The sequence below is a fragment of the Strongylocentrotus purpuratus genome, unplaced genomic scaffold (genome assembly GCF_000002235.5).
Source record: "Strongylocentrotus purpuratus isolate Spur 01 unplaced genomic scaffold, Spur_5.0 spur5_scaffold_4, whole genome shotgun sequence".
Taxonomy (NCBI): Eukaryota; Metazoa; Echinodermata; class Echinoidea; order Camarodonta; family Strongylocentrotidae; genus Strongylocentrotus; species Strongylocentrotus purpuratus.
In genome coordinates this window covers 24,219,849-24,246,001 of record NW_022145610.1, presented here as the reverse complement: position 1 = coordinate 24,246,001, position 26,153 = coordinate 24,219,849, and the positions used below count along the sequence as shown (strand labels likewise).

At 37.2% G+C, this 26,153-nt stretch overlaps 1 protein-coding gene across 1 annotated transcript; it reads left to right on the top strand.

Annotated features, from left to right (window-relative positions):
• On the top strand, positions 1-26,117 carry LOC578673. The gene is made up of 23 exons (XM_030997252.1): positions 1-1,131; positions 2,138-2,322; positions 2,750-2,806; positions 3,288-3,447; positions 4,118-4,260; positions 4,773-4,878; positions 5,477-5,538; positions 6,357-6,544; positions 7,091-7,238; positions 8,149-8,210; positions 8,720-8,786; positions 9,465-9,548; positions 10,185-10,223; positions 11,615-11,761; positions 12,667-12,913; positions 13,328-13,442; positions 16,260-16,392; positions 17,390-17,469; positions 20,040-20,099; positions 20,708-20,798; positions 21,626-21,735; positions 22,948-23,099; positions 23,766-26,117. Exons 1-23 carry the CDS (start codon positions 153-155, stop codon positions 24,728-24,730), a joined length of 4,380 nt encoding a protein of 1,459 aa, XP_030853112.1. The 5' UTR covers positions 1-152; the 3' UTR covers positions 24,731-26,117.
• Positions 26,118-26,153: the final 36 nt, after the last annotated feature.

The window sequence follows — 26,153 nt, the reverse complement described above, 5'->3', positions numbered from 1 at the left end:
TATTTTGACCATGCTGATATTCTGATGAGCGGTGAGAAGAAGACTACCGAGAGATAAATTTTACCAGTAAATAACTCTTAAAAGTTATGACAAGGCATTTTATGCCTGATTTAATGACATTCATTCACGGCCGTTACTTCTAGTAAAGCATCATGACAGACAAGGCCAAAATCAAGCAGGAGATGAAGATAGTTTTGAGGGCTTTGCTTCTCTCCGCGCCGATGGGATTGACGGCTGTCGAGATCGAGCGAGACTATCGCGAGGCCCAGGGTTACGGCGTGCCTTTCCGTGAGCTGGGGTATAACAGCACGTCAGATCTGGTGGAAGATTTGAAAGATGTTGCTAGCTGTCAGTGGGAAAGGGGACATGCAGTATTTCATGGAATTGCGGATAAAACAACCAAACACATCAAAAGCTTGGTCTCCAAACAAAATGTGGACGTGCGGAAGTGTTTAAAACGAAGAAATGCGTTGGAAAGACAAGTTGTTCGATCTGGGAGAGGTGGCTATTCGTCAGGGAGAGGGGGCTATTCGTCAGGGAGAGGGGGCTATTCGTCAGGACGCGGGCGTTCGTTCAGTACATCATCAAGCAGATATCAGCCTCCGTATTCAAAACCTCCACAAGGACCTCAAGGTTACGACCCTTTCGGGCAAGGGAGGAGAACAAATTCATACCCAGGAACAGGTGGCGGTCGTTCCCAGGCACCGGCACCTGCTGCCCCGAAATCAAGCCCAGCTTATCTCCGCATGCAGCTGAAATCTCTCCTAAATTCCCACCCGAACGGCATCCTCAACACACATTTTGACTCCATCTTCAGCCGAAAATGCGGATTTCCCATCGACTATGCTCAGCTTGGGTACACAGGTTTAGAGGATCTTGTGAGATCTTTGTCTGCAGTTATCAGTATTGAAAGAATCAGTGAAGAGAAGTTCAGAATTTATAGTAGAGAGAACTTTCCCAATAAAGGACCAAGTGACAATTCATCCATGGCCAAGCCAAAACCCTTGATGTCTGCTCTAGGTCTAGGATCACAAGATCACAGGAATGAAAAAGCTTCGCAAGACATTTCAAAGCCACCATCGAAGAGCCGGCCAATACCACCACCATTGATTAGCCGTCCAATACCAGATGGTAATTTGAATCTTTAAAAATAGAGAATTGTGACAGTTAATTTCATAACATACAAAAATAAAAAAGCAAAAATGGGAGGAAGGAAAATATGGTGAATAAAAGTATGACATTTTAAACACAATTATAAAATTCAACAGCAAATTTTGTCTTGATTTGTTTTTTTGATTTATTGAAAGTCATGTAGAGTTTGTGGAGTTAAATGCATTTAATTGCAACTGTTTTATTAGGCAAGAGTGCTTCCAGTTCCACCAAGGTAGCCCATTAAACTGAAAACATTTCATTCTCTTTTTCTCTTCAAAGTTTAAGGAACATGGCCATTGGAAAAAGTGCACTGATCATGCAAGTTTAGCTGTTCATGGAAAAAAAACATTTATTTAGATTTTGTGATCTTATCCTTTATATTTGATGGGAGAAATTGTGTCTTTGATTCTTAAATAGTCTGAAGAAATATGTTTTGTTAATATGAGGGAGGGGGTTGGGGTGGACGTCTTCCAAAGTTCCAGTATGTTGTCAATGTGGTATGAGCAGATTCATCTTCGGTGATTGTTTCAATCAGCTATTGATAATTGATGATAATTTTTATTTGTCTTTTTAATGGAGAATTGGAGATGCTGGCTTTTGCTGATATTCTTTGTAGACAAAGTTACTCTATACTGGTGCCAGTCGGTCCTTTTCAGAGACTGTCTTCAATGTACGATGTACTTCACTTTTGATAGCAATTATTCAATCCTGTTCACAATCAATTGATTATTCATTTTCAATTCGCTCACTTTTATCTTTTCAATTCTTTTCCTGTTATGTGTATTGTGGATACACTGGATAGTGGATGTCTTCAGCTAGATAAATTCACATGATAAAGAATTAGGTTATAAATGGTATTGGTAGTGCATATACATAATACATGCACATGTACATGTTCTGTAGTTTAAAAATCCTTCAATCAACCAATCCTTCATTCCAACTCCTCTCATTTCAATTCTTGTACTTATGTTTTGAATCCTAACAGCTAGAAAGTCCATGCCATTCGAAGCCCCACAGAAAAGCATCGGCAGAGCTCGTAGAATTTCATCGAACCGATCAGACGAATCCAAGTCAAGGGTTGGATCTACAGGGTCAGTCACAAGCCCAAGACAGCCATCCCCACCAGGCAATGAGCTCATTGATAAACAACTCTGCAGTGAAATCAGAGAGGTAGGCTATTGACAAATCGAGGAGTCTTACCCCAATAGTCAAAACTGATATACACCTCCAATATTTTATTCAGGACAGTGGAAAAGAAAGTTTATGTAGAGCTGACTACTATTATCTGCTTATGTAATTATGTCGGCAATGGGCACATAAACAAGAGTTAAATAATTGAGACAAACAAAGAAAAGGCCCGTTTGAATACAGACAATGACACTAATAGGTCAGGATTTTCCTTAAAAAATAGAATCATGGATTACTATGTCAACCTTCTGGTTCTGCCTTTTCTATAAACATAACGTGTCATTTATTAGACAAGTGAACATGCCAGATCTGACAATTAAGTTTTTTGCCTTATCTGATCATTATTTTTTGTTAGGTTGATTTTTTTAAATAGATTTATGATTATGTTTCTTTCACTTCTATTCCACAGGTCTTGGAACATCACCCTAATGGACTCTTTGCTGCCAGTCTGCCTACAGAATACAAGGTAAAAAAAAACCCATCAAAATAAATAGTACTCTCCCCCTCTCCCTCTCTCCCTTTCTCACTCTCTCCCCCTCTCCGCCTCTCCCCTCTCCCTGTTCCCTCTCCCTGTTCCCTCTCCCCCATAAGGCTGTTTGCTCTTTTTTGCTAACACCTCATTCTCATAAGTTGTTTTGTCTAATTGCTCTGTATTGTTTTCTATTGATGATGCTTTGTTTTATATGTTTATGTATGTTTTTATTGAGTGTGAAAATAAACACTGATCTGAACGGAACTGTTCCTCCTTACATTTCCCATGTTTTACATTAGTGAACATATATTTATGAACTTTCAAAACTTTAAAGTGCATGTACTTGCATATTATAAAATTTTCCTTCATCAATGCAGGACCACAAATCTCTCTTCCTAACTTTGTAGAATGAGCACTAGTCATGTTGTAATATGTACTTCATTCCATCTCTGTCCAACCTTTTTCAATTCCCAAGGCTTTGACCAAGAAAGAGCTACCCCTGGTATCCATTGGATTCTACAGTGTAGTGGAGCTGGTGTCATCCATCCCTGAGATCGTAGCTATCGAGAGACAGAAGAAGAACAGCGACTGGATCCTGTTCGATGCCAGGACATTTGTATCTTCTAAGCCACCTGGTAAGTGGAAGATTCGATTAGAAACTTGATACTGACAATCATGGTAAAGTAGGAGAAACAATGGTAAATGCAGACGATAGTGGTGAAATATACGATGAAAAGTGATTAAATACTGATGATTGTAGTAACACAATCTAATGAAGAACAGTGACTGAATTCTCCTCGATGCTAGGACATTTGTACCTTTTAAGTCACCTGGTGAGTAGAAGATTTGATTAGAAACGATTGTGGTAAAGTGATAGGAGGAAGGAGAAACTATAGTAAAATGCAGACGATGAAGGTGAAATAAAAGATGGAAAGTGGTAAAATAGTGATGGTTGCAGTAAACAATCCAAAGAAGAACAGCGACTGGATAGTGGATACTCTTTGATATCAGATAAATTTGAAAGAGCTCCTGATGAAGAGATGAAGAAAAATATCTTGAAGATTGATGACATCTCCTTCTCGCTCTCTCTCATTCTCTCTCTTTCTCTCCCCCTCTTTCCCCTCGCCCCCTCTTTCTCTCCCTTTCTCTCTCTCTCCCTCTCTATCTCTCTTTCTCTCTGCCCCTCTCTATTATTCTCTCATTCTATCTCCCTTGCTCTCTTTCTCTCCCCTCTCTCCTCCCCCACCCCTCTCTCTCTCTCTCTCCCCTCCCCCCTCCCCCTCTCTTTCTCTCTCTCTCTCATAGAACCAGAGAAGAAGAAGCCGCAGGTCTCGCCACCCAAGGAGCCAGACAGCAGAAGACTCCAAGATGCCAAGACCAACATCCGAGACGTCCTCTTGGCCCATCCTACAGGGGTGCTACTCCAGGAGCTATCCTCTGCATACGAGGTTGGTACACAGCCACAGATGAATTAAAGAAATTAGTCCCAAATGGTTATCTTTGACATGCTCCTTAACAATTGTTCTGTGTTTCAATTGCCTGCACGAGTCAAACTCATAAATCAACACTGGACACAAACACTTTATCTAAATCTATCCTAAAAACCTATTATAAACCAAATTGCAACCCTAACCCTAACCCTTACCCTATTTTTTAAAGAAATGAAGCTGGGAGAAGTTGTTGTCAGAGGATATCTCCTCAATGTGCCTTGACCCTAGTTGGCGTTTTCTGTCATTTTTTTTTCTCCAGTAGGCAAAGATCTCCCCCCCCCCCCCCCCCCCACCAATGTTTACCTCTTGCTAGTTCTGGAAAATATTGATTGTACATTTGTTGTTCCATGAAGCCTCCTGCTTAAGTACTTAAGTATTCATGTTGAATTTAGTAGAATTAATTGTACCAGAGATACCCTGTGGTTACCAAATAATCTTACGTTGTTTCTGTCGTGCCTATTTACTTTCAGAAATTCCACAAGACAACTCTTCCGGTTGAAGATTTTGGAGTGAGCGATGTCAACTCATTAGTTCTTGCCATCCCAGACACGATCAAGGTCGTCTATAAGGGACATAGTAAGAACACACCTTTCCTTTCTTAATTAATTTAAGTAATACAGTAAAACCTGTCTACAAAGACCACACTTTTTGTTTCCTTGAAAATGGATTCTCATTGAAACATGTACTAAAGGAATCTGTCTACTAAGACCACTTTTTGTGTTTCCCTTGGGTGGTTGCTATAGACCGGTTTGACTGTATATTATTGAGTATTACTCTATTTCATCATGGCATTCTAAGGAACACTGAAATTATCAGACCATATTAAGAACATGCATGTCTTTTATTTTACCCGTAATTTTTGTATTGATTAATTTGCAAATTTTACAGATAGTCCAACTTCACAACTTCCTAGCCCTGCAGAATGATTGAATCAACTTTAAGTTTCTGTGATTCATAAAAGTTTCTTTAAGAAAAAATGCCTATTGTGAGTGATTTGCAAAGGTTTCATGGCACAGATTTTCTGGATTTAAGGTAGTCTCCAACTGCAATTGACCAGGATTGATAATACCAGCCAGATGCTATATTGAGAAATGAAATGTTCTGATCAGGGTTTGGAGGTGATCCAGCTGTGTTGTGCTCTATTTGATTTCTCTTTTTTGTGGTTTCTATTCAGATCAAGTATATCTCCATGCACAAGATCAGAGGTTACCTCTCTGCAGTGGATCACTCTACAGTGTAAGTAGAACTAGTATACAAATAATACACAGCAGTGAGGGCATTAGTAAGAATTAATTTTTACTAATGCCTGAACAAAATGATGTGTATTATTTGTTTTATTTGTTTGATAAAATGATGTTTTATAACATGATTTTGATGATGACCGGTCATTAGTAAAAGCACGTGTTAGGCAAACTAAATACCTGGTCACGTGTACGCTCTCTATCAATAATTTGATTAGGATCCACGTCATCATCTTATAATATCAGATAGTCCACACATTTTGGCCCGAATTCACAAAGCAAGGTTTGAGCTCAGACCAAGGTTTGAGCTCAAACCTCCTTTTGTTTCGCCAAACCTCCCTTTGTTATTTACAAACCAGGTTTGTAAATAACAAAAGGAGGTTTGGCAAAACAAAAGGAGGTTTGAGGTCAAACCTTGGTCTGAGCTCAAACCTTGCTTTGTGAATTCGGGCCTTAATGTTTGAAAGCCTGTAAAATAAGAAAGAATAATTAAATCTGAGATTTTGTAATGAACCGTTTTATACTACTTAATAATAAATGATATCACTGAAGGGGGATTATATTTTAAAAATTGTGATTATAGATTATGTATGCAATTTCATACAGTTATTACACAAGGGGGATTATATTTTAAAAATTGTGATTATAGATTATGTATGCAATTTCATACAGTTATTACACAATGTTTTGCAATTTTGGAATAAAGTGAAATTCAAATTCAAAAACGAAATTGAATTATAATTGTGATTGGAATTGAAATTAAATATATTGCATGTCTTTAATTGTTATTCCGCTTTTTGCTCTCAATTTCAGACTATTGCCAAGTCAATACCTCAAGATGCGATGGGATACGGCTACTCCTACCCTACTATCAAGAAGCCTAAACTCAACGAGTACTTCCCTGTCTACGTCTCAACGGTCTACTCTCCTCATAAGATCAGTGTGCAACTCAAGGATAAGGATAACAATCTCGCATTGGAAAACCTGATGGATGCTCTAGAGTAAGTTTATACAGAATTTCTCTTCTTAATAAAGATTTTAGGGTCTAGAACCCTGTATAGATTACAAAGTTACTCTCACCAGAAGATCGGTGTCCAATTCAAGGATAAGGAGAACAATCTAAATCATAAAGATCAATTTGTGAAAATGACAGGTATTAGTCTCATTATCACGATATCTCAAGTTCACTTGGTATTCCAAGAATATTTTCAAGCCATGATCTTAACTGAATTTAGGCGGAGGCATATTGGAGACACAGTCGTATTTGCGTTGTTTTTTTTCTCAATAATTTTGCTTGTGATCTGAAATTGTAGTTACTAAATTCATGACTGTTGCCTTCATAGTTCCGTATTTTGTACTGTTGTATAGAGTTCCTTTGTTCTATAAGCGAACCACACCTTTAGATATCAAGGCATTCATACTTGAAAATAGACATTTTGTCTCATTTTATTCATGAGATGTCAATCAAAGCTTTGTTGAAATGCTTTTATCTTTTGTTTGATCATATTTTCATTACTTTTTGTCTTCATTTTTGACTTTTTGTCCAGATCTGTGTACTTCTTCGCTGAAGGAGAGAAGTATCTAATGCCTGATGCTATGATAGCTGTCAATCAGATCTGCTGTTCCCTCTACCATGAAGACAACAACTGGCATAGGGGCCTCATTACAGGTGTTCCTAACCTAGATTTTGTAGAGGTCAGTAGTTCAGGAATGCCAGTTTTCAGGCTTCTTGGCAATACACCCTTTCATGGTTACAAGACTGCACGTGCGCCGACATGGGCGCCATTTTAAATTGCGAGTAAATATTGCAAGTAACTTTTATTTCATGCAGCATGCAGAGCGCATGTGTCGATATGATGTGAGCGCGCAGCGCAGGCAGTGATGGAACAATACATGCGCGACTGAAAACATTGATGACACAATGTTAACTCGCAAATTAAAATGGTGGCCTTAACCGTCAAGGGGTGAATTTTACCCAACGTCTTCCATATGGCTTATGTCGTTTGATGTCTTCTATAAATGAATAATCCCTTGATATGACCGTGAGTAATTGTAATGATGACAGAAAAAAGCATAAGTCACTGTTCACAGAAAGATATACAGTTAACAACTAAATTATTTTTACCCTTCGTAAATTTGATGTTCTTTTGGTGTTTTTTTGTAACTCAATAATTAAAGGTGGCCTAGTTGAATTAGGGCCTTTGTTGAATTCTTATAGATGTATAATATTCCAAATTCTCTTCATCCAAAAATGGTATACAGTTAACACTGAATTATTCATACTCTTACAAAGTTTGTCATTTTCACAGTATATGCTAAATTGAGTTGCCCCAATTTATGTTTCTTGAGATTGTTGCATATTAAAGCTTCATCTAAAAGTATTTAGCAAATCACTAATTCAACCTGTGTACCTTTCATTCTTGAGTAATGAAAAACATCAAATTTACAAGGTGTGTGAATGATTCAATTTTTAACTGAAAATAGCATAATGACATGTATTACACCATAAGTTTGCTGAGGAATGCAGAGTTGTCTTGACATTTGAGTATTTAATAAATGTAAATGCCTGTTTTTCTTCTTTTTTTTTTCCCTGTTTTTTCTGTAGGTTTACTATGTGGATTATGGCACTTCTCTCAGAATTCCAAAGTCTTCACTACGTCTCTTGAAGTAAGTTTGAGTCCAATACAATACCTGTAATTATTCTGTTCTAATATAGTAGCTATTAAAGTGATGTACAATTTCATTTCTTTATTTATTTGTTTGTTTGTTATGTTTATTTATTCATTTATTTTTTTCTTCATTTCTTGATTGATTTATTTATTTGTTATTAAAAGAATTTGTGACAGACCATCCCTGTTTAAATGACAGCTACCTCCTTATGAAAAATGTCCTCAAGGCAATTTGTGACTTGTTACTATCTCCTACCCGGAAGAGGAGGGAGGGGAGGTAAGTGTCCTCAAGTTTTTAAAAACAAAGGTTATCACAGGACATGTACTTATTTGCTCTTAACGTTAACAAATAAATAATTTTCAAACTTTTGATTCCCACCTCTAGAGGCTTACAGTACAACCCCCAAAATAAATCTTTAACATTTTGATACAAATGCAGGGTGTTCTTTGTTATGAGATGTCTGTCATTTAAAAATGAGCATTATTTGTCTTCTCTTTTCTCTGTAGGTCTTGTTTCATGAAGCTGCCAAAGCAAGCCATTGATGCCAAACTTGGTGGGATTGAGCCTGTTGGGGTAAGAAGTACTTTAAGAAGTGTAGAATATGAGATCATGACGTGGTAACAAGACTAGTATCATAATCTCTCTCAGATTAATTTTGATGTGACTATAATTCCTATTGAATTGTTCTATTTAAGTGTACATGGGAAAGGACCCCTCAGAAAAAGTTCTGCAATTCAAGTTTTATAGTTGATATCTCTCTTGTTATTATATTTTCATAATTATGTTGGTATCTTTGAAAAGCCTGTTTATTCCCCTTCACAATGATGCACCTTTTATAACGATTATGTAATCATTGACTGTGCAGTACACCTGAATATGGGGCCAAGTCACAAGTGAAATGTTGCAAAATGCATTGTTATTGTCAACAGTCAATTATTCATTTGTTTGGAGGATGGATTGTGATTTAAAGGAATAGCAATGCATTTTCCATCATTTCACTTTTGACTTGGGCCCCATATTTAGGTGTACTGCACATTCCATAATTTCATAATAATTAAAAATGGGGCATTATTGTAAATGGGAATTTAAACAAAAATGATATTCAATGATACCAAAGTCGAATATGATATATAGTAACAAGAGACTGAATTTGAATTGCAGATATTTTTTTTTCAAGGAGTTTACTTGCAGAATACACCAAGAAACATTCTTAAATTATTTCTCATGAATGGGTTCTTCTTTTTCTATCAGGAAAAGTGGAGTGATCAGAGTCGAGACAGATTGCTGGAGCTCACCGCAGACAGAGCTCTACAAGCATATGCTATGGAGGAAAAGGTAAGTCACTGTGCCCTCCATTCAAAATGAAGATCTTCACAAAATATGGTACATTTAATCTTCCAAATTGGCAACACAAATGCTGATCCTCTTTACTTGTTCAATTTGATATTTATAAGTACTTTGTAGTAGTACTTCATTTTGATCTTTTTTTAAGAAGTAGAAATAAAAGACTACGCTGTAAATGAAATTGTTGCCAATTTGAATAATAGCATTAACTGATTTACTTGGCCCCTAAAGGTACTGGGTAACTTTGTCTCAGAATATTACACCATATCACAGACACTGAAAACACGTAGGGCCATGCATCTCAGATTTAACATTGTTAAACGATGCCGTTAAGAAACCTGTAATGAATATAATCAAAATCTAGTTCAGGCGAGTAAGAACTGTTCCGAAGGTTCTTGCTGTAAATTCAGGGGGTTAAATAAAGTATGTTTTCACTGCCTTACATGTTTGGAATTTATATTATTTCATATGATACTTCACCTTGCTAACTTAATCAATGTTTTGAAAGAATAAAAAGAAAGAATTAATACATCGTTACTACATTTTGGTTCCTTAGGTCAACCTCTCTTTGCTGAGTGATAAATTTAAAATCCATGCTTCCCATCCTAAACACCTTTTTTCTTTCAGACCACAGAAGGGGTATTTGATACCAATCCATTTTCAGAGGTTTGTTTTTCAGTCTATTCCAGGCTGAACAAGCATTCATTTGGTTGTGCCTCTCTTTTCTTTTCTTTTCTTTGTCTTACTTTCATTGAAAGTTCATCATCTTCTTATTTTGTGACAATTTCTTGTGTGCTAAAAATCTCTTCTTTAAAGCCCACCATCATCATCATCACAATTATCAAGAGCTATGTCTGTTAGAGACATCGGTGGTTATGGCCTTCCATTTCTGTCTATTATCAGCTATTCTTACAAACCTGCTAGTGCCGATTTTATTTTTGGTTGCCCATTTCTTGCCTTCCCCTGCTTCTATTTCCAGCAATCTTCCCTATTAAAGGAATCCGGTAACTTTGTCTTAGATCCTTTAAAAAAATCCTTGATTTAGCTCATGCTGCAATGATAATTATAAACCTTTAGGTCAGTCAGGAACCCCATGACTTTTACAAGCCGATCGCCTGTCTGATTATCAAGAAACTTATGGTTGAAAATCTAAATCAAATTTTTTGCGTTTGGTGGTGCTGGTGGTCTCTGTATCTTGGGATGTGATGGCTATTAACAAATATTTTTCGTCTACCTTGTAATTTTTGTGTTTGGGTGATACTCACAACTTTTAAAGGGCTGTTGCACTCTAACTTTCTTCATATCACAAGCGTAAATGACTTTTTACAAGCACATAAAATACCATTTTATGATGTAATTGGAATTAAGTTCTTTTTACGCATGGTACATTTGAAATGGAACAGTGGTGGCTAAACCGAGTCAAGAACTTGAGAACTCTATTTAGGTCATTGATATAAATGAAATTGTTTGTTTGATTGATTATATTTTATTATATTTTTATGTTTTTGGGTTGTCCGTCCGTTCGTCCATCATTAGATTTGATTGACCAATCTTGCAGAGCCAATAAACTGATTAGATGTTAAGGTCATGAAGTCAAAGGTCATGGGGCTCATTATGTGTGCAAAAATAGCTTGTGAACGCATTTTCATTAGAACTGACGAAAGAATTACTATCAAACTAGGGACATGTATATTTCTTGATAATGGATCAAACTTGATTTTTTTTTTCCTTCTGTTTTGGTTTGTAAAATCGCTCTTTGGCGGAGGCATCATTTTCCATCTAGTTTGAATTAATATGAGGTTCTATTGGTATGGTATGGAAGAAACGGTGTTTTGCTAACGGGTAAGTTACCTCAAGTGTTAGGGTAAAATCTTGGTATTATATTTACCTGCAATACACACATGATAATGGTACCTTTTCTGTCACACTATCTCTCTCTCTCTCTCTCTCTCTGTCCCTCTCTCTCTCTCATTCTCTCTCTCTCTCTCTCTCTCTCTCTCTCTCTCTCTCTCTCTGTCCCCCTCTGTCTCTCTCACTCTGGCCCTTTCGCTATCCAGAATTCTGTTATGAGTCTCATCCTGTGCGATACATCAACCACGGAAGACATCCACATCAATGACCTGCTGGTCTCAGAGGGCCTGGCTCGCTTTGCTGAGCAGAAAACACCAGCCGAACCCATCGCAGAGTCCCCCTTGGTCCCACCTGTAAGTTTACCTCTTGAATACTAAGCCAACGATAACTCTAGCAGAAGACTAGTAAACAATTGAGTGTTATGTCAAAATCAAATGCTGTCCAGTGGGATAATGTTATGTCTTATACTGTTTCTACCTTTGCTTGTGAACTTTGGTGATATTTATTATTTATATTTCGGTGTACTACATTTTTATTCTGTGCAGGACATGATGTAAAACAGATTTTGTATCTACAATGTATATGGTATTTATTGAATCATGCATCGCAGTTACATATACTGAATTGCAAATAGATATACATTGCATTTTAAAAACGATCTGATTCTTGTTATCCTGAATAAATATATTTCATTGAAAATATAAAAAAATAAAAATAATAATGATATGTAATGAATTGAGACAGACTTGAAAATTGTCCTTGTTTTTCAAGGAAATCCTCTTGTAAAGAATTATCCACCATGTTGATGATATCAAAATGGAGAAAGGTTTGAATTTCCCCCATGTTTTAAAAGAATTATCTTCCTGCACCTAGTATATGAATTGTCCACCAAGTTTCCTCACATAATTTCATTATGTTAACATGTCTATGTCTCTTTTGTTGTCTTTGTTTGGATCATTTCCCTCCTTTGACCAGCAACTTTCCACATTCATTACAATCAATGGTGGTGACATATGATGATAATTTTGTCCTTCTGTTCAGATATACGTCTGTCCGTTATTTTTGGATGTGATGGTTATTTTACCTGACTGCTAAGAAAGCATTAATGCTTGTAAGTAAGCAACCAGACGGCCGACGGCTTAAGGTCCCCTCCGAGGGACCTGGTAGTGAGGATTAATGTCTTACCACAGGGCACTAGACCACTGCTCTATCGACGGAGCTATCGCGCCTTTCATATTTTGTTTCCATTTTATTTTAGCCAGCTGAAGTGAGCCTTCAGATGCTGACCGGCATGGGTTTGCCTGTTCCTGATGATGACCCCGCCCTAGCCTTTCAGTGGCCTGAGGAGTCTGCTGAAGTCCAAGATATCTTGGGGTCTGGGGATGCTTCGACCACCAAGGGACTACAGAAAGGGTCATCAGCAGGCGGTCAGGGGATGACCAATGGTGGCATTATGAAGGCAGGAGATGGACATCGGGTCGGTGCCACGGACGAAGACTTCAGCTGTAAGATTTTTTTTCTAAATTTTGATAATTTGACAACTGTACTAATTCCAGACTAAATCAGATTGAAGACAACTGATAAGTGTAGAAAAAAAAGAAGCAGATGGAGAAACTGTGAAGCAACGATTCAGCTAGAAAAGTTAATATGGAGGCATTCAGGAAAAGGGTTGATAAAATCAATAAGAGCATAAGGTTCACCAAGAAGTGCATCAATAGTTGGTTTTGTAAACAAAGGGTACTATTTGAGGATCTCCAAACTACATACAGAATCCTTGGCAAAGAATATCCTTGACAATATCTTATCACTCTGCAGACAAAAAAAAGTAAGAAAATATTTGGGGGGTTAAACAATAACTCCAGCTAGGCTTTCTGTAGTATTCAATAATTTGTTTTCCTATTCATATTTTTTTCGTATAGCTGATAGTGGTCCACCACCACTCCAAGAGGATGACCTGATTGAGAAGATGGCCAAAGAGCTTAGTGAGATTGAAGAAGAAGAAGATGGCCTCCAGAAGCCATGGTCTATTACAAAGTGAGCAACTTGTCTTTATGAAGTTACATGTATGCCTTGTACTGTCCATGAGAGATGAACCCACACATGATTGCTTGTGTTCTTAAAGGCATCCTTTAACAATGTTAAATCTGAGATGCATCAGTGTCTGTGATATGGTGTAATATTGAAGCCCTAAAAAATTGCACTTCAAAATGATCAAGAAGAGCCTCAAAAAAGTAAAAACCTTTGAGTGACCGGTTTTACCATACTCGTTTTTCCCAATAGACTGTAGTGTTAAAGGTAAAGACCAGTATTGGAAAAGCCCCAATTTCAAAAAATTAAATGGAAGCTCTCATTACCAATCATGTGAAAGAATATGTTTTGACTAATACATGATGATAAAAAATTTGCCGGGAAACCGCCTACTAATTCATATATTTGGTAAATTTGTTTCTCTCATGGTCTGTGAGAGATATAGGGTAGTCCCATATACATCTTTCTGTGTATAGTGCTTGTAACTTTACGAAGAATGGGCCAAATTTCTTATCATTTTGATGATTCCAGAACCTTGCAGATGCTAGATGCTAGATGATCAACCTTTTCTGATCGATTCCACAACGTTTCTTTCACAATGCAATCGCATGACCATAACTGGTCTTTACCTTTAAGGAAACCGTTTGGCTAACGCAAAATTTGATTTTGATTTTCAATCATAAATATGTTGACAATGAGACATGCGATCGGCTTGTAAAAGTCATGGGGTTCCTGACTGACCTAAAGGTTTATAATTATCATTGCAGCATGAGCTAAATCAAGTATTTTTTTAAAGGTTCTAAGACAAAGTTACCGCATCACTTTAACATTTGATGTATACTCGATACTAGTTTTTGTCTCGCCTGCGTAGCAAAAAGCGAGACATAGGCGCCGCTTTTCCGGTGACGGCGGCGGCGACGGCGACGGCGACGGCGACGGCGTCAACATCAAAGACTTAACCTAAGGTTAAGTTTTTGAATTTTTGGTATAATTTTTAAAGTATAAGTTCTTAGTCAATTAAACTTTGACTATAGGGTAATCAAGTATCCCCAATCATGTGAGTAGAATTTCAGATCACAAAGTCAAGGTCAAAGGTCATTTCAGGTCAACAGACTTGGACTATGTTGTAGCATCATCATCGAAAACTTAACCTAAGGTTAAGTTTTTGAATTTTTGATATAATTTTGAAAGTATAAGTTCTTAGTCAATGAAACTTGGACTATAGGGTTATCAAGTCTCCCCAATCATGTGAGTAGAATTTCAGGTCACTAAGTTAAGGTCAAAGGCCATTTAAGGTCAACAAACTTAGACTTTGTTGTGGCATCAACATTAAGATTTTCAAAATGCTTCTTCTTCGTTATTTTTCAACCGATTTTGATTCTGATTGTTTCATATGATAGGGCTAGGAGGGAATTTAAAATTTCTACACAGAATCGTGAAATTCATTATTTATGCTAATTTATGCAAATTTATTCGAAATCACAAAAAAGGCTTCTTCTCCTTCATTTCTCGACCGATTTTGATTTGGTTTGCTTTATATCGTAGAGCTAACTTTGGTACACTAAACTTCTACACAGAATTTTGAAATTGTTCTCCATTAATTAATTATGGTAATTTATGCAAATTTATTCCAAAAATAACAAAAATTGCTTCTTTTCCCTCATTTCTTGACCGATTTTGCCTTATCTGGTAGAGCTAAATTTGGAACAATAAACTTCTACACAGAATTGTGAGATTTTGCTCCATTGATTATTTATGGTACTTTATGCAAATGAAATGAAATTATGTCCCTTCCAGGGCATCAAATTTCTATTTTTTGACCAGTTCAAAAGTGTACCACATAAAATTTACGATATTTGTTGTTGTGAGATGCGGATGAGCGCTACGTCATTGACGTTCTGGTTTATCATATTGAATTGCGTTATGCAGGCGAGACCGCCGAGAGCGTTTCCCTTGTTAACGGAAATAATTCATTCTTGTATAGCACACAACACATTAAAGCCCACTATCCTACTTGTAGCTACTTGCTCCCTCTATGTAGAAAACTTCCCCGATCGGTGCCTGTAGTGTTGGTCCCCCATGATCCTCTTTTTCTTATGTTAGTTGAGAGCTGAGTTAATGAGATAGCCATCTGTCAGTGACCTCGCTGTGTGGTCTAATCCCCTCTGGCCCAGTAATATTGACGGTCTTTAAGATATAAAGTCCCTTTGCACTTCTAAAAGGTTTTGGGAATTATTACCCTAGCTTTAGCTCTAGCAGCCGTTATCAGCTCTGGCAGCCGTTTTCAGCGCACAGTGCATTTCAAGAAATGATCCTACCAGGTACCCATTTACCTCACCTGGGTGGAGTGCGGCAAATGTAGATTAACGTCTTGCCAAAAGATGTTAGTGTTATGACAGGGATTTGAACCTCGCACCTTTTGGTTCATAGTCTGTAGACTTATTTCTGAGCACAAGCATTAGATTTAAATTTCAGTATTATACTGGCAACTGTGACTTAAAGAGTTTTCTACAAAAGTACAATCAGGCTGAAAGTTATAAAGAGTTTTACGGGATGATATTTCATCAGTTGAAAGGCAAAATTATTAGATTATTCTAGATTTCAAGTTGAGTGCTCAAGAGTAAACAAAATAGAGGAAACTTAAGTTTTTGCAACATACTTTTGATTGGAATCAGTCTGCATATATTGTCACGATGTGGGGCTATTCTCGGGCAAGCTTTCAGCTTGTCAAAAACAACCTTTGTTTACAAAGTATGCATAAAATTCAAATATGTCAGTAAACCGGTCTATTGTTTCTGTCCTACTATTTGTACTTTTCTACAGGGTTGACCTGGTTACTGGTCAAGTCCTACATCTGATATCTTTCAAGGATCAGGGCGGTCAGTATGTCACCAGCGTAGAGGTATCAGCTCTCGTCTGGCCAACCGGTCAAGATGAGAACACCCTCTTTGATATGGTAACTAACTTAATTTTCTCATCATTTTCAGTGATTTTTTTCTTCTTCATCACATCACTTTGTCACTCATGTGCTGAATTAGTTTGACCATCCTTCAGCTGTCCAGGGGAGTGTTTCACAAAGACTACGATCAATTTTAAGTTGGACTTAACTATGGCAAGCCATTCATGCCACTGTTTGCTACCACCATGTACTGGCAATGTTCTCTCAAGGGACGTACAAATTATGGTCACACATCTACAGAATTCAGCTTTATTGATAGTTCATTATTGAAGAAAAAAAATATCATCTAAAGATCATAATTGAGAGACCAATTGTGAGAACAACCAGCGGCATGAATGGCGTGCCATAGTTAAAGAGAAGGTTGAGTTCTGGGAAGAGGTGAACATATAATTTGTGAGCGTTAATATTGTTATTATGCAAGTGTGGAAGAACTTCAGATTACAAATGTTCCCTGAAAAGCATGACTCTTCAAATGCCTTAATATTCTAAATACGGCATGTAACAGCAAGACTTGGCCAAATTTCTTATAATTTTAATGATTCCAGAACCTTGCAGTACACACCAATACTTATATGCTAGATGATCAACCTTTTCTGATCGATTCCACACTCAACTTCATCTTTAAAGTCAACCTTAGTCTTTGTGAAACACTCCCAAGATTTGAAAAATAAAACAAATATTTTAAATGTTTTTTATTTATAACTTGTGTGTTAGACTTTGAGAGTTTTGTTTTATTTCAACTATGCAATGTGTATTATCAATGTTTGGCTAAAAGGTTATCGAACCTCGGTTGGGAGCAAACAAAATTATTTAAAAAAAAATTATTTAAAATAAAATTTAAAAAAATAAAATATGGCCACAATTCCCCCTCCACATGCACATTCCATATCTATCTTCAAAGACCGCAATCTGTATAACGTTCTTAATCAAACAGATATGTTCTGGATTTTTTTAAACAAAAATTTTCCTTATTTTTGTCTTTAATATATATTAGATTGAGCTGAAAGCAGGAGAGCTTGGACAGGTCATAGTGGAAGAGTTGGAGAGTACAGACCTAGCAGAAAGCTTTGCCAGGTAAAGGCCTATATAATTATTTCTAAAAAGGACCTGATTGTGTGGGAGATTACTAGGTGTCCATACAGATCTGGGGGTGTTTCACAAAGATCCTAAGTTGAACTTATCTTTAAGTTGGATTTAACAATTATGGAAAGCCGTTAGCATCTTTGAAAATATTTTGTTAAAGTTATTTAATAACATGTTGATTCAAATAATTCATATTTTCTGTTATCAAAAAGATTTCATGTTCTTGAAGTGGACTTTATGAAAAGTCTAAAATAGTTGAATTTTGCTTTTGAATATATTTATTTTAAGGCTACAAATGGCTCTCCATAATGTTTAAGTCCAACTTAGAGTTAAGTTCGACTTAGGATCTTTGTGAAACACCCCCTTGATCATGTCATAAACTGCTCTGCTCCGTGAAAGACACCCGTTTCAGTTTACACTTTACTAAAATTTCGCATACACAGTATTTGCCTTTTTGTAACCTATATTGACTCTGTATACTTATTTGAGTATATTAAACATAACCTTAACCGTAGATCACTCTTTGAATTATTCCCTGTGCCAATTGGAGTGCTTGAGAATCATATCATATGCTCCATAAGGGATGCTCCAAACACATTCACTATGCCAAACATGAAGCAAGGAAGACACAGGGTGTCCAGTGGACTGCCACCAGTACCTCCAAACCTGATAGAGGTGAACCTAATAATATTAATATTATATTGACTGGGCTTGAGGAGAACATCGGAAATATTGAATAAACTAAGATCATATTGCCCGGAGTCTGTCTGATGTACCCCAAAAGAAGCCTGTCAATATAATTATTGTTACCTATACAAGGCATTTTTTATGCCTCCGCCACCGAAGGTGGTGCCGGAGGCATCATGTTTTCGGGTTGTCCGTCCGTACGTCCGTACGTCTGTACGTCCGTCCGTACGTCCGTACGTCCGTCCGTACGTCCGTACGTCCGTCCCGTTTGACCGTTATCACAATATCTCAAGAACCATTTAAGATTTAAACTTAAGACTCGGGAATAGTATTTATCACCATAGGAAGACGATCTGATTAGATTTTGGAGTACGTAGGTCAAAGGTCACAGGTCACAGAGGTCAACTTATGAAATTCCTTGTATTGAGTTTGTTAGCGCGATATCTCAAGAACCATTTGAGATTTAAACTTCAAACTTAAGGATAGTATGTATCACCATAGGAAGACTATCTGATTAGATTTTGGAGCACGTATGTCAAAGGTCAAGGGTCACAGAGGTCAACTTATGAAATTCCATACATTGAGATTGTTATCATGATATCTCAAGAACCACTGGAGATTTAAACTTCAAACTTAGTGATAGTGTGTATCACTATAGGAAAACAATCTGATTACATTTTGGAGCACGTAGGTCAAAGGTCAAGGGTCATAGAGGTCAACTTATGAAATTCCATACATTGAGATTGTTATCATGATATCTCAAGAACCACTGGAGATGTAAAAACTTCAAACTTAAGGATAGTATGTATCACCATAGGAAGACGATCTAATTAGATTTTGGAGCACGTAGGTCAAAGGTCAAGGGTCACAGAGGTCAACTTATGAAATTCCATACATTGAGATTGTTATCATAATATCTCAAGAACCACTGGAGATTTAAACTTCAAACTTAATGATAGTGTGTATCACCATAGGAAGACAATCTGATTAGATTTTGGAGCACGTAGGTCAAAGGTCAAGGGTCACAGAGGTCAACTTATGAAATTCCATACATTGAGATCGTTATCGCGATATCTCAAGAACCACTGGAGAATTTTCACTTCAAACTTAATGATAGTATGTATCACCATATCATAATATCTCAAGAACCACTGGAGATTTAAACTTCAAACTTAATGATAGTGTGTATCACCATATCATAATATCTCAAGAACCACTGGAGATTTAAACTTCAAACTTAATGATAGTGTGTATCACCATAGGAAGACAATCTGATTAGATTTTGGAGCACGTAGGTCAAAGGTCAAGGGTCACAGAGGTCAACTTATGAAATTCCATACATTGAGATTGTTATCATGATATCTCAAGAACCACTGGAGATTTAAACTCCAAACTTGTTTAAATTGCTCTATGGCGGAGGCATCATTTTCGACTGCGCGCAGTCAAAATTCCATCTAGTTTACAAATGATATACAACTTTGGTATCAAGCATGATTTTTACTCACCATGTATGCATGTATTCCCCTTACTCTTGTCCAGAGATGAAAATGTAATTGTGACGTAAATTGTTACTGCGCATACACTTTACGCTTACACAATACTGCACATATTTTAATAAAAGTGCACTGACAAGAAAGAGTGGAATATGGCAGAGTGATGCCCTCTGATTTAGTACAGTGGTCTACGGGGGAAACCCGGAGCGGGCAATATTGCAAATATTGCCCGCTCCGGTCTCGTATTCGGAGTAGCGTGCAAAATACAATTTTTTTTTTTAAAGCTAAAATGCCTTGTATAGGTAACAATGGATGTTATTTATCACTAATTCATTGGTAATAGGACATTCATGATCAACTATAGACATTTTGTTTTCACAGGGAAGGTGTGCCGCTCTCAAAGATCAGACCATCCAGATTGCAGCTCTTCCTATTAACTAGGTAAGATACTTGTTAACCTCAAACTTACTTTTTTTCAAAACTTGATTTTGTTGTAAGTTATTGTTTTAAGTCTTAAAACTCAACATTACTCCAAAATCGACCTCATGAGTTCTTTAAATGATAGGGGCACTTTTAGAAAGTGGTTTAAATTCTTACTGCTGTCAGAATGCCCTTGGTCCAAACCGAGCACTATGTTATTATATCACAGATTACTACACCAATTTTCTGCATGAAACCCTCGGCACTAGTTGATTTTTAAGTATAACATTGAAATATTGCAATTTGCAACAAGTTTTATGCTGCAAAAATGGGTGTCATTTATGGCCATCATGATGTCTTTCATGACTAGAGTCTCTGGTGTTTGCAGTACTGCACATCCATCTATCAGGAATGTCTTCATGTGGTCGATTTAGGAGGAATGTTGAGTTTTAAGATTAAAAAAAAAAATCTTAAAACAACCCTTCTTTCATAAAAAATAAATAATTATATTTCTAAAGTGTATGTGTTATTAACTTTTTTATTCTATCGCTGTCCTCAAAACGTAACTTCTTTTCCAAGTCGATGCCAGTGCATATTCTGATAACATTCCTTTTCTCTCTCTCTCACAGTGTTGCCCCGTTACTGATGGTGTCTGGTCAGGTCAGCCCTGAATTGATTAGTCACATCCAAGCCTTTGCCGATGATATGCCCCCTCTGGAGGTGAGATTGAGACATTCCTGTGAACTGGCTAGCAAACGTGGGCCAATTCTTAAATTGAATAAAGAGCATGAATAGCGATACATCTAAACATGATCAAACAAATAATTTGAAGCATCTTTTGCAAAATATAGGGCCTCTATATGAATAACTGTATATTTACTATGTCCTTATATCAATTTCTATATCTATCCCCGTCTCTGAATGTTTTCCTTCCTTTTCATCTGTTATCACTCTCTCTCTCTTTCTTATCTGTTCATAACTGATGAATAATGATTATTTTGCCTATTATTGAACTCTAATCTTTCAAGGGTATCTCTAGGCTTTAAGTCATCAAAGATATAAGGTTAGGGTTACAACAGAGCTTTAGTTTCACCTTTTAGGATTAAGGCTTGGTGTTGTGTTGGGTTGAGGATCAAATTAGGAATTGAACCGACTGTTGCCATAGATTTGTGATTCAGTCATATTAGAGACTTGAAAAATGGATCAATGTCATTTGGATTGAATTATTTTTTAATCAAATGGTATTTTGTAATTTGATATTGATGCACTTTTTTAAAAGCCCCACTGCACTACTTATAGCTACTTGCGCCCTCTATACAGCCGACAATACCTAAGCGGTACCTGTTGTTCCCCCATGATGCCCTTTTTCTTATGTTAATCGAGAGCTGATTTGATGTGATAACCATCTGCTAGTGACCATGCAGGGAGGTCTAATCTCTCCTGGCTAAACTAGTGCAGAGGGGCTGTAAATGAAACACTTATGTTTGATATGTTCTTATAATAAACCAATAAATAATGATTTGACACTTTTATTGCCTTTTCTCTAGGATGATGAGCTGAGCCGTGACAGTTTGAGCAGCGAGACGTCAGGTGGTGTAGAAGCAGAACAGGATGCTTCGGACCTCAAGAAGATGCATGATGTACTCCGAACTAAAAGGTCAGTGTCATGATTAACTCTTTGAATACCCAACTCTCTCTTTCTCCTAGGTTTTTATACAGGAGCTACCTGGTTACCATGGCAAAGGATTTGTTGTTTTTCTGATAAAATCTTAACATTCCAGTCATTCTGATACAAAGTTATTGATACTTTAAAGCTTATCTGCACCAGTTTGGCTAGGAGGGATTAGACCTCCCTGCGTGGTCACTAACAGGTGGTTATCTCATCAAATCGGCTCTCAATCAACATAAGAAAAAGGGATCACGGGGGACCAACGGGTGACGATTAGGCATTGTTTGCTATATAGAAGGGGCAAGTAGCTACAAGTAGTGCAGTCCCGCTTTAAAGTTTGTGATCAGTAGTACTACTGAATCTATATAAGTGCAAACAGTAACTCCCTTTTAACGTATCGATAATAATAACAAGGTTTTAATACTTCTGAGTGTATAAGGTTAGTGATACGAGTAGGATTTCTGAATCTATGACAATGATATTCAAATGACTGCTTTAAAGCCGGTCTGCTCTAGTTTGGCCAGGGGGAATTAGACCTCCCTACAAGGTCACTGACAGGTGGTTATCTCATCAAATCAGATCTCAATTAACATAAGAAAAAGAGGATCATGGGGGACCAACAGGCACAGATTAGGCATTGTTTGCTATATAGAGGGTGCAAGTAGCTTTAAGTAGTGCAGTGAGGATTTAAGGATGGGGCATAATAATAAAGAGTAAAAGTTTGGAGCAGAGCACACTGACTTAGCACAGTCTAGAGATCATCTAGAGGCTTTTAGATTAGTTGTAGCCGTGATACGAAAATGAACAAGCAATAGTTATTTTAGATACTTGCATCTTGCATATGAGTCTTTGAATTATGGAAATTTGTATACCATATGCCTGTCTGAATGCATTTTATTAATAGTGGGCTGTTTACCAATCAAAGAGATTTTTACAGAGTAAATATCAAATATTAATGTAATCCAACAATTTATGCAATATTCCATTGCTGTCACTCTCTGTCTTAGAGTTGAATAATTGCAAAAACAAAAGCTGAGTAATGAGGACATTGCGGGCAAGCCAGAATCCGATGACCGGGGTAATAATGTAAAGCGCTTAGAAACTCAGACATTCCCGAAGTATTAAGCGCTATATAAGCATAAGTATTATTATTATTAAATATTCTTTTCTTGTTTTTTTCATACTCTGTCTTGGTATTAGAGAGAGAATTCTCAAGGATCTTATGAGCAACTCAGGGACTGTGGATGTGGATGAAATCAGCTTCATTGAGGGATTGATGAAGGACATTGAAAAAAAGCTGGAAAGGTTGAAATCCACTGACATAGATCAACGAATTGCATCTCGGTCTACAGGTAATATTCCTCTGGCAATTCTTTGTGGATGATCTGACATATGGTCCATCAAAGATTTAAGGTTATGGTGGTTATTGGGGTTATGGTATTGTTTAGAGTTTGGGATAGGTACAGTGTTGGGTCATTAGTTAGAAAGCAGGAAATCAAATACTGAAGGAACTGTCTGCAGAGCAGAGCATGAATTTAGAAATTATTTCAGGATATACTCAAATCCCAATCCTTTGTTTATAAACTTATGGTGTTTTTATTATTATTATTATTATTATTATTATTATTATTATTATTATTATTATTATTATTTATTAGGCATTTCAAACATGCAATTGAAGGTAAAATAGAATGGCACATAGGATACAAAGTATGAAAGAATAAAATTGGCTTCCCCTGCTGCACCTCTTGAACTTGCCTGGAAGAAAAAAAAGGAATGTGAAATTCCTATAACCTGTAAGTCTTTTTGTGCGACTCCAGGAAATGCATCAGGGGATGCCTAAAATATTATACATAATCAGACTTTAAAACAAAACAAAAAAAACAAACTTATTGATGACAATGCATAAACTTAAGCTCAATAAATTGCAATTGTTATCTAAATAATCATTTGAAACAAAACCAAGGATGAAAATTCTGAAGTTTCAGATTGATTTCTAATTATTTTTCTTTTACCAGGTGAAATTTCTGCACAGCTGGCTCAGACCTCCATTGGATCTTCCATATCTCCAAGAACTCCAGACAATGTCTTCAGCTCACCTCCTTCCAGACACACCAGCAGTGTCTTCTCCCCTGATCAGAATACCAAGGACAGCCAGTCACAGACCGTTGGAGATATCGGACCACAGAGACAACTTTCAGATCGGACTGGGTCAAGTCAAAAGCAAACAGCTGCAATCTCACCCCTCCTGAGGAGCTCGACAGGAAGCATGCCCAATCCACAGAGAGGCATTGGTCGCGGAGCAAGCATGCCAAAAACAAACGCAGGTATCGGGCGAGGACAGCAACTGAAGACTGGTCGAGGACCACCGCCTCAGCTTCCATATAACCAGGACATGACAGGCTTGAATCCAAACATACCGGCGTTTGTCCCAAGCCCGAAGCGGGATGGATCATCGGATGGCATGGTCAATGGGCAGATGCAGCAACATCAGCCTCTGGGTTCGTTCGTCGATCCGTTTGGGAATCATCAAGCTCCCGTGCCGACTCCTGGTGGTATGCCCCCCATGCCGGGGACAGGACAGAACAGGTTGCCGAGGACTTTCCCAGAGTTTGATGATCTCTTTAAACCTATCCCACTGCTGCCACCGAGTATGCCGCCACACATGCCACCACACATGCAGCCTCACATGCCACCAAACATGCCACCAAACATGCGAGCGATGCCTCCGATGCCAAGCAGGACCGGTGCTATGGGAATGAATCAACTCCCTCCTCCTCCTCCTCCTAACCACAGGAGGGGCGTAGCCATGGCTCCCCCTCCCTTCCCACCCCAGCCCAACCTAATGCCGGGTCTTCCACTTCCACCTAACTTTGATCTCCCCCCACCCCTTCCTCATGGACAGATGTTTGACCCCAATACCCCGCCCCCTGCGTTCTTTGGATTAGGGCGGGGTCACCAAGCATGGTCGGTCAATGAGTAACTTTCATCATGCATTCATCCTTTTGTTGCTGTTTCTATTTGTCTATTGTGAGTACGTTTAATGCTGCTCAGCATTCATGTTTATATCCAGAGCAATGACCCATGTATTGACCGTTGGAGACGTCAGCTGCCTGAAGCAAAAATTGGACATTTGTTGGCAGTTCAGTTAATTATGTTTATGTTCACCGGTGCCTAAAAGTGATTTACAAAGTAGCATTTATCTTGTTTTTATTTCAATGTCATAAACGAGCTCTAGTCATCAGCATCTTATGTTTACTCTAGAATTTTATTTGAAAACATACTGAATGATTTGTAAGTTGTTCTATAGCAAAGAAAGAAGGAAACAATTTTAATTTCTGTTATTTGTAACAATCTTACTATTGTATAGTGTCACATAAATTTTTATGCCAGTGATAATGAAAATTATCAGTACAAGTGAGAAAGTAGTACTATCTTTCACAAACTGATTATTGCTTATTTGTGCTGTTCAATATGTTACAGTATTCAGAGTGTGTATGAAAAATGGGAAACAGTCACGTTTTGTCAGCTTGATAATCATTGTGAACATCATTTTACTTTTCACCTTGCTAATTAGACAAAAGTTTTCAGTTGCCACAGGAACAAAAATAGACAAGATCATTTTAGTACAAGGCGGCTGTAAGATTAGCTACCGTTAATGTGTTACAAGAATACCTTGTTTGTTGTAATTGTATTCCATATTGTGTACACCTCTAGCTCATTGTGGTACTGTTTTGGGGTATTTCATCTATCTTTCTCTAATTGTTACCTCAAGTAGATGTTCAAACTGGAAGGATATTATTGTATTTACGAGCAAGAAGATATATTCAATATACTGAACTCAAACGATGTACTAACCTGATGTGAAAAGTTTGTTTACTATAATCTGATAGTATTCGTGTACAAGTTATAGTTGGGTTTTGCCCAAAGGGAAACAGATGTATGTCAGGAGATTGGTTTTACATAATGTCATAAAAGCATTTTTGCTGCATGATTTTTTTGATTTTCTCTCATAAATCAAAACTTATAAAATGATCCATGTAAAGACTAGGTAACAGATCATGTTGTATATGTGTTCTTCTCATGATAGCAATATTTACCTGTATATTGATGTAAATGTTTGTGTATATTAAAGCGATAACGATTTTTTTTCTTTTTCCGAATCGTAGAGGTTGCAGAAGAAAAAAAAAGAAACCACTTTATCATTACATGACTTTTACTTCAAAACTTCTTGTATTTTATGTAATAATTTTTTAACTTTTGTTTGAGAATGCCCCTGGTATCTCTTTTTAGACCTGAGAAGAGTAACAAGTTCATTAAATGTTGTGTGTACAGATGGAGACATGAATAAACCAAAGTTATTAGTATTAGTACTTGTGTTTTTATGTAATATGTAGTTCCTGTGG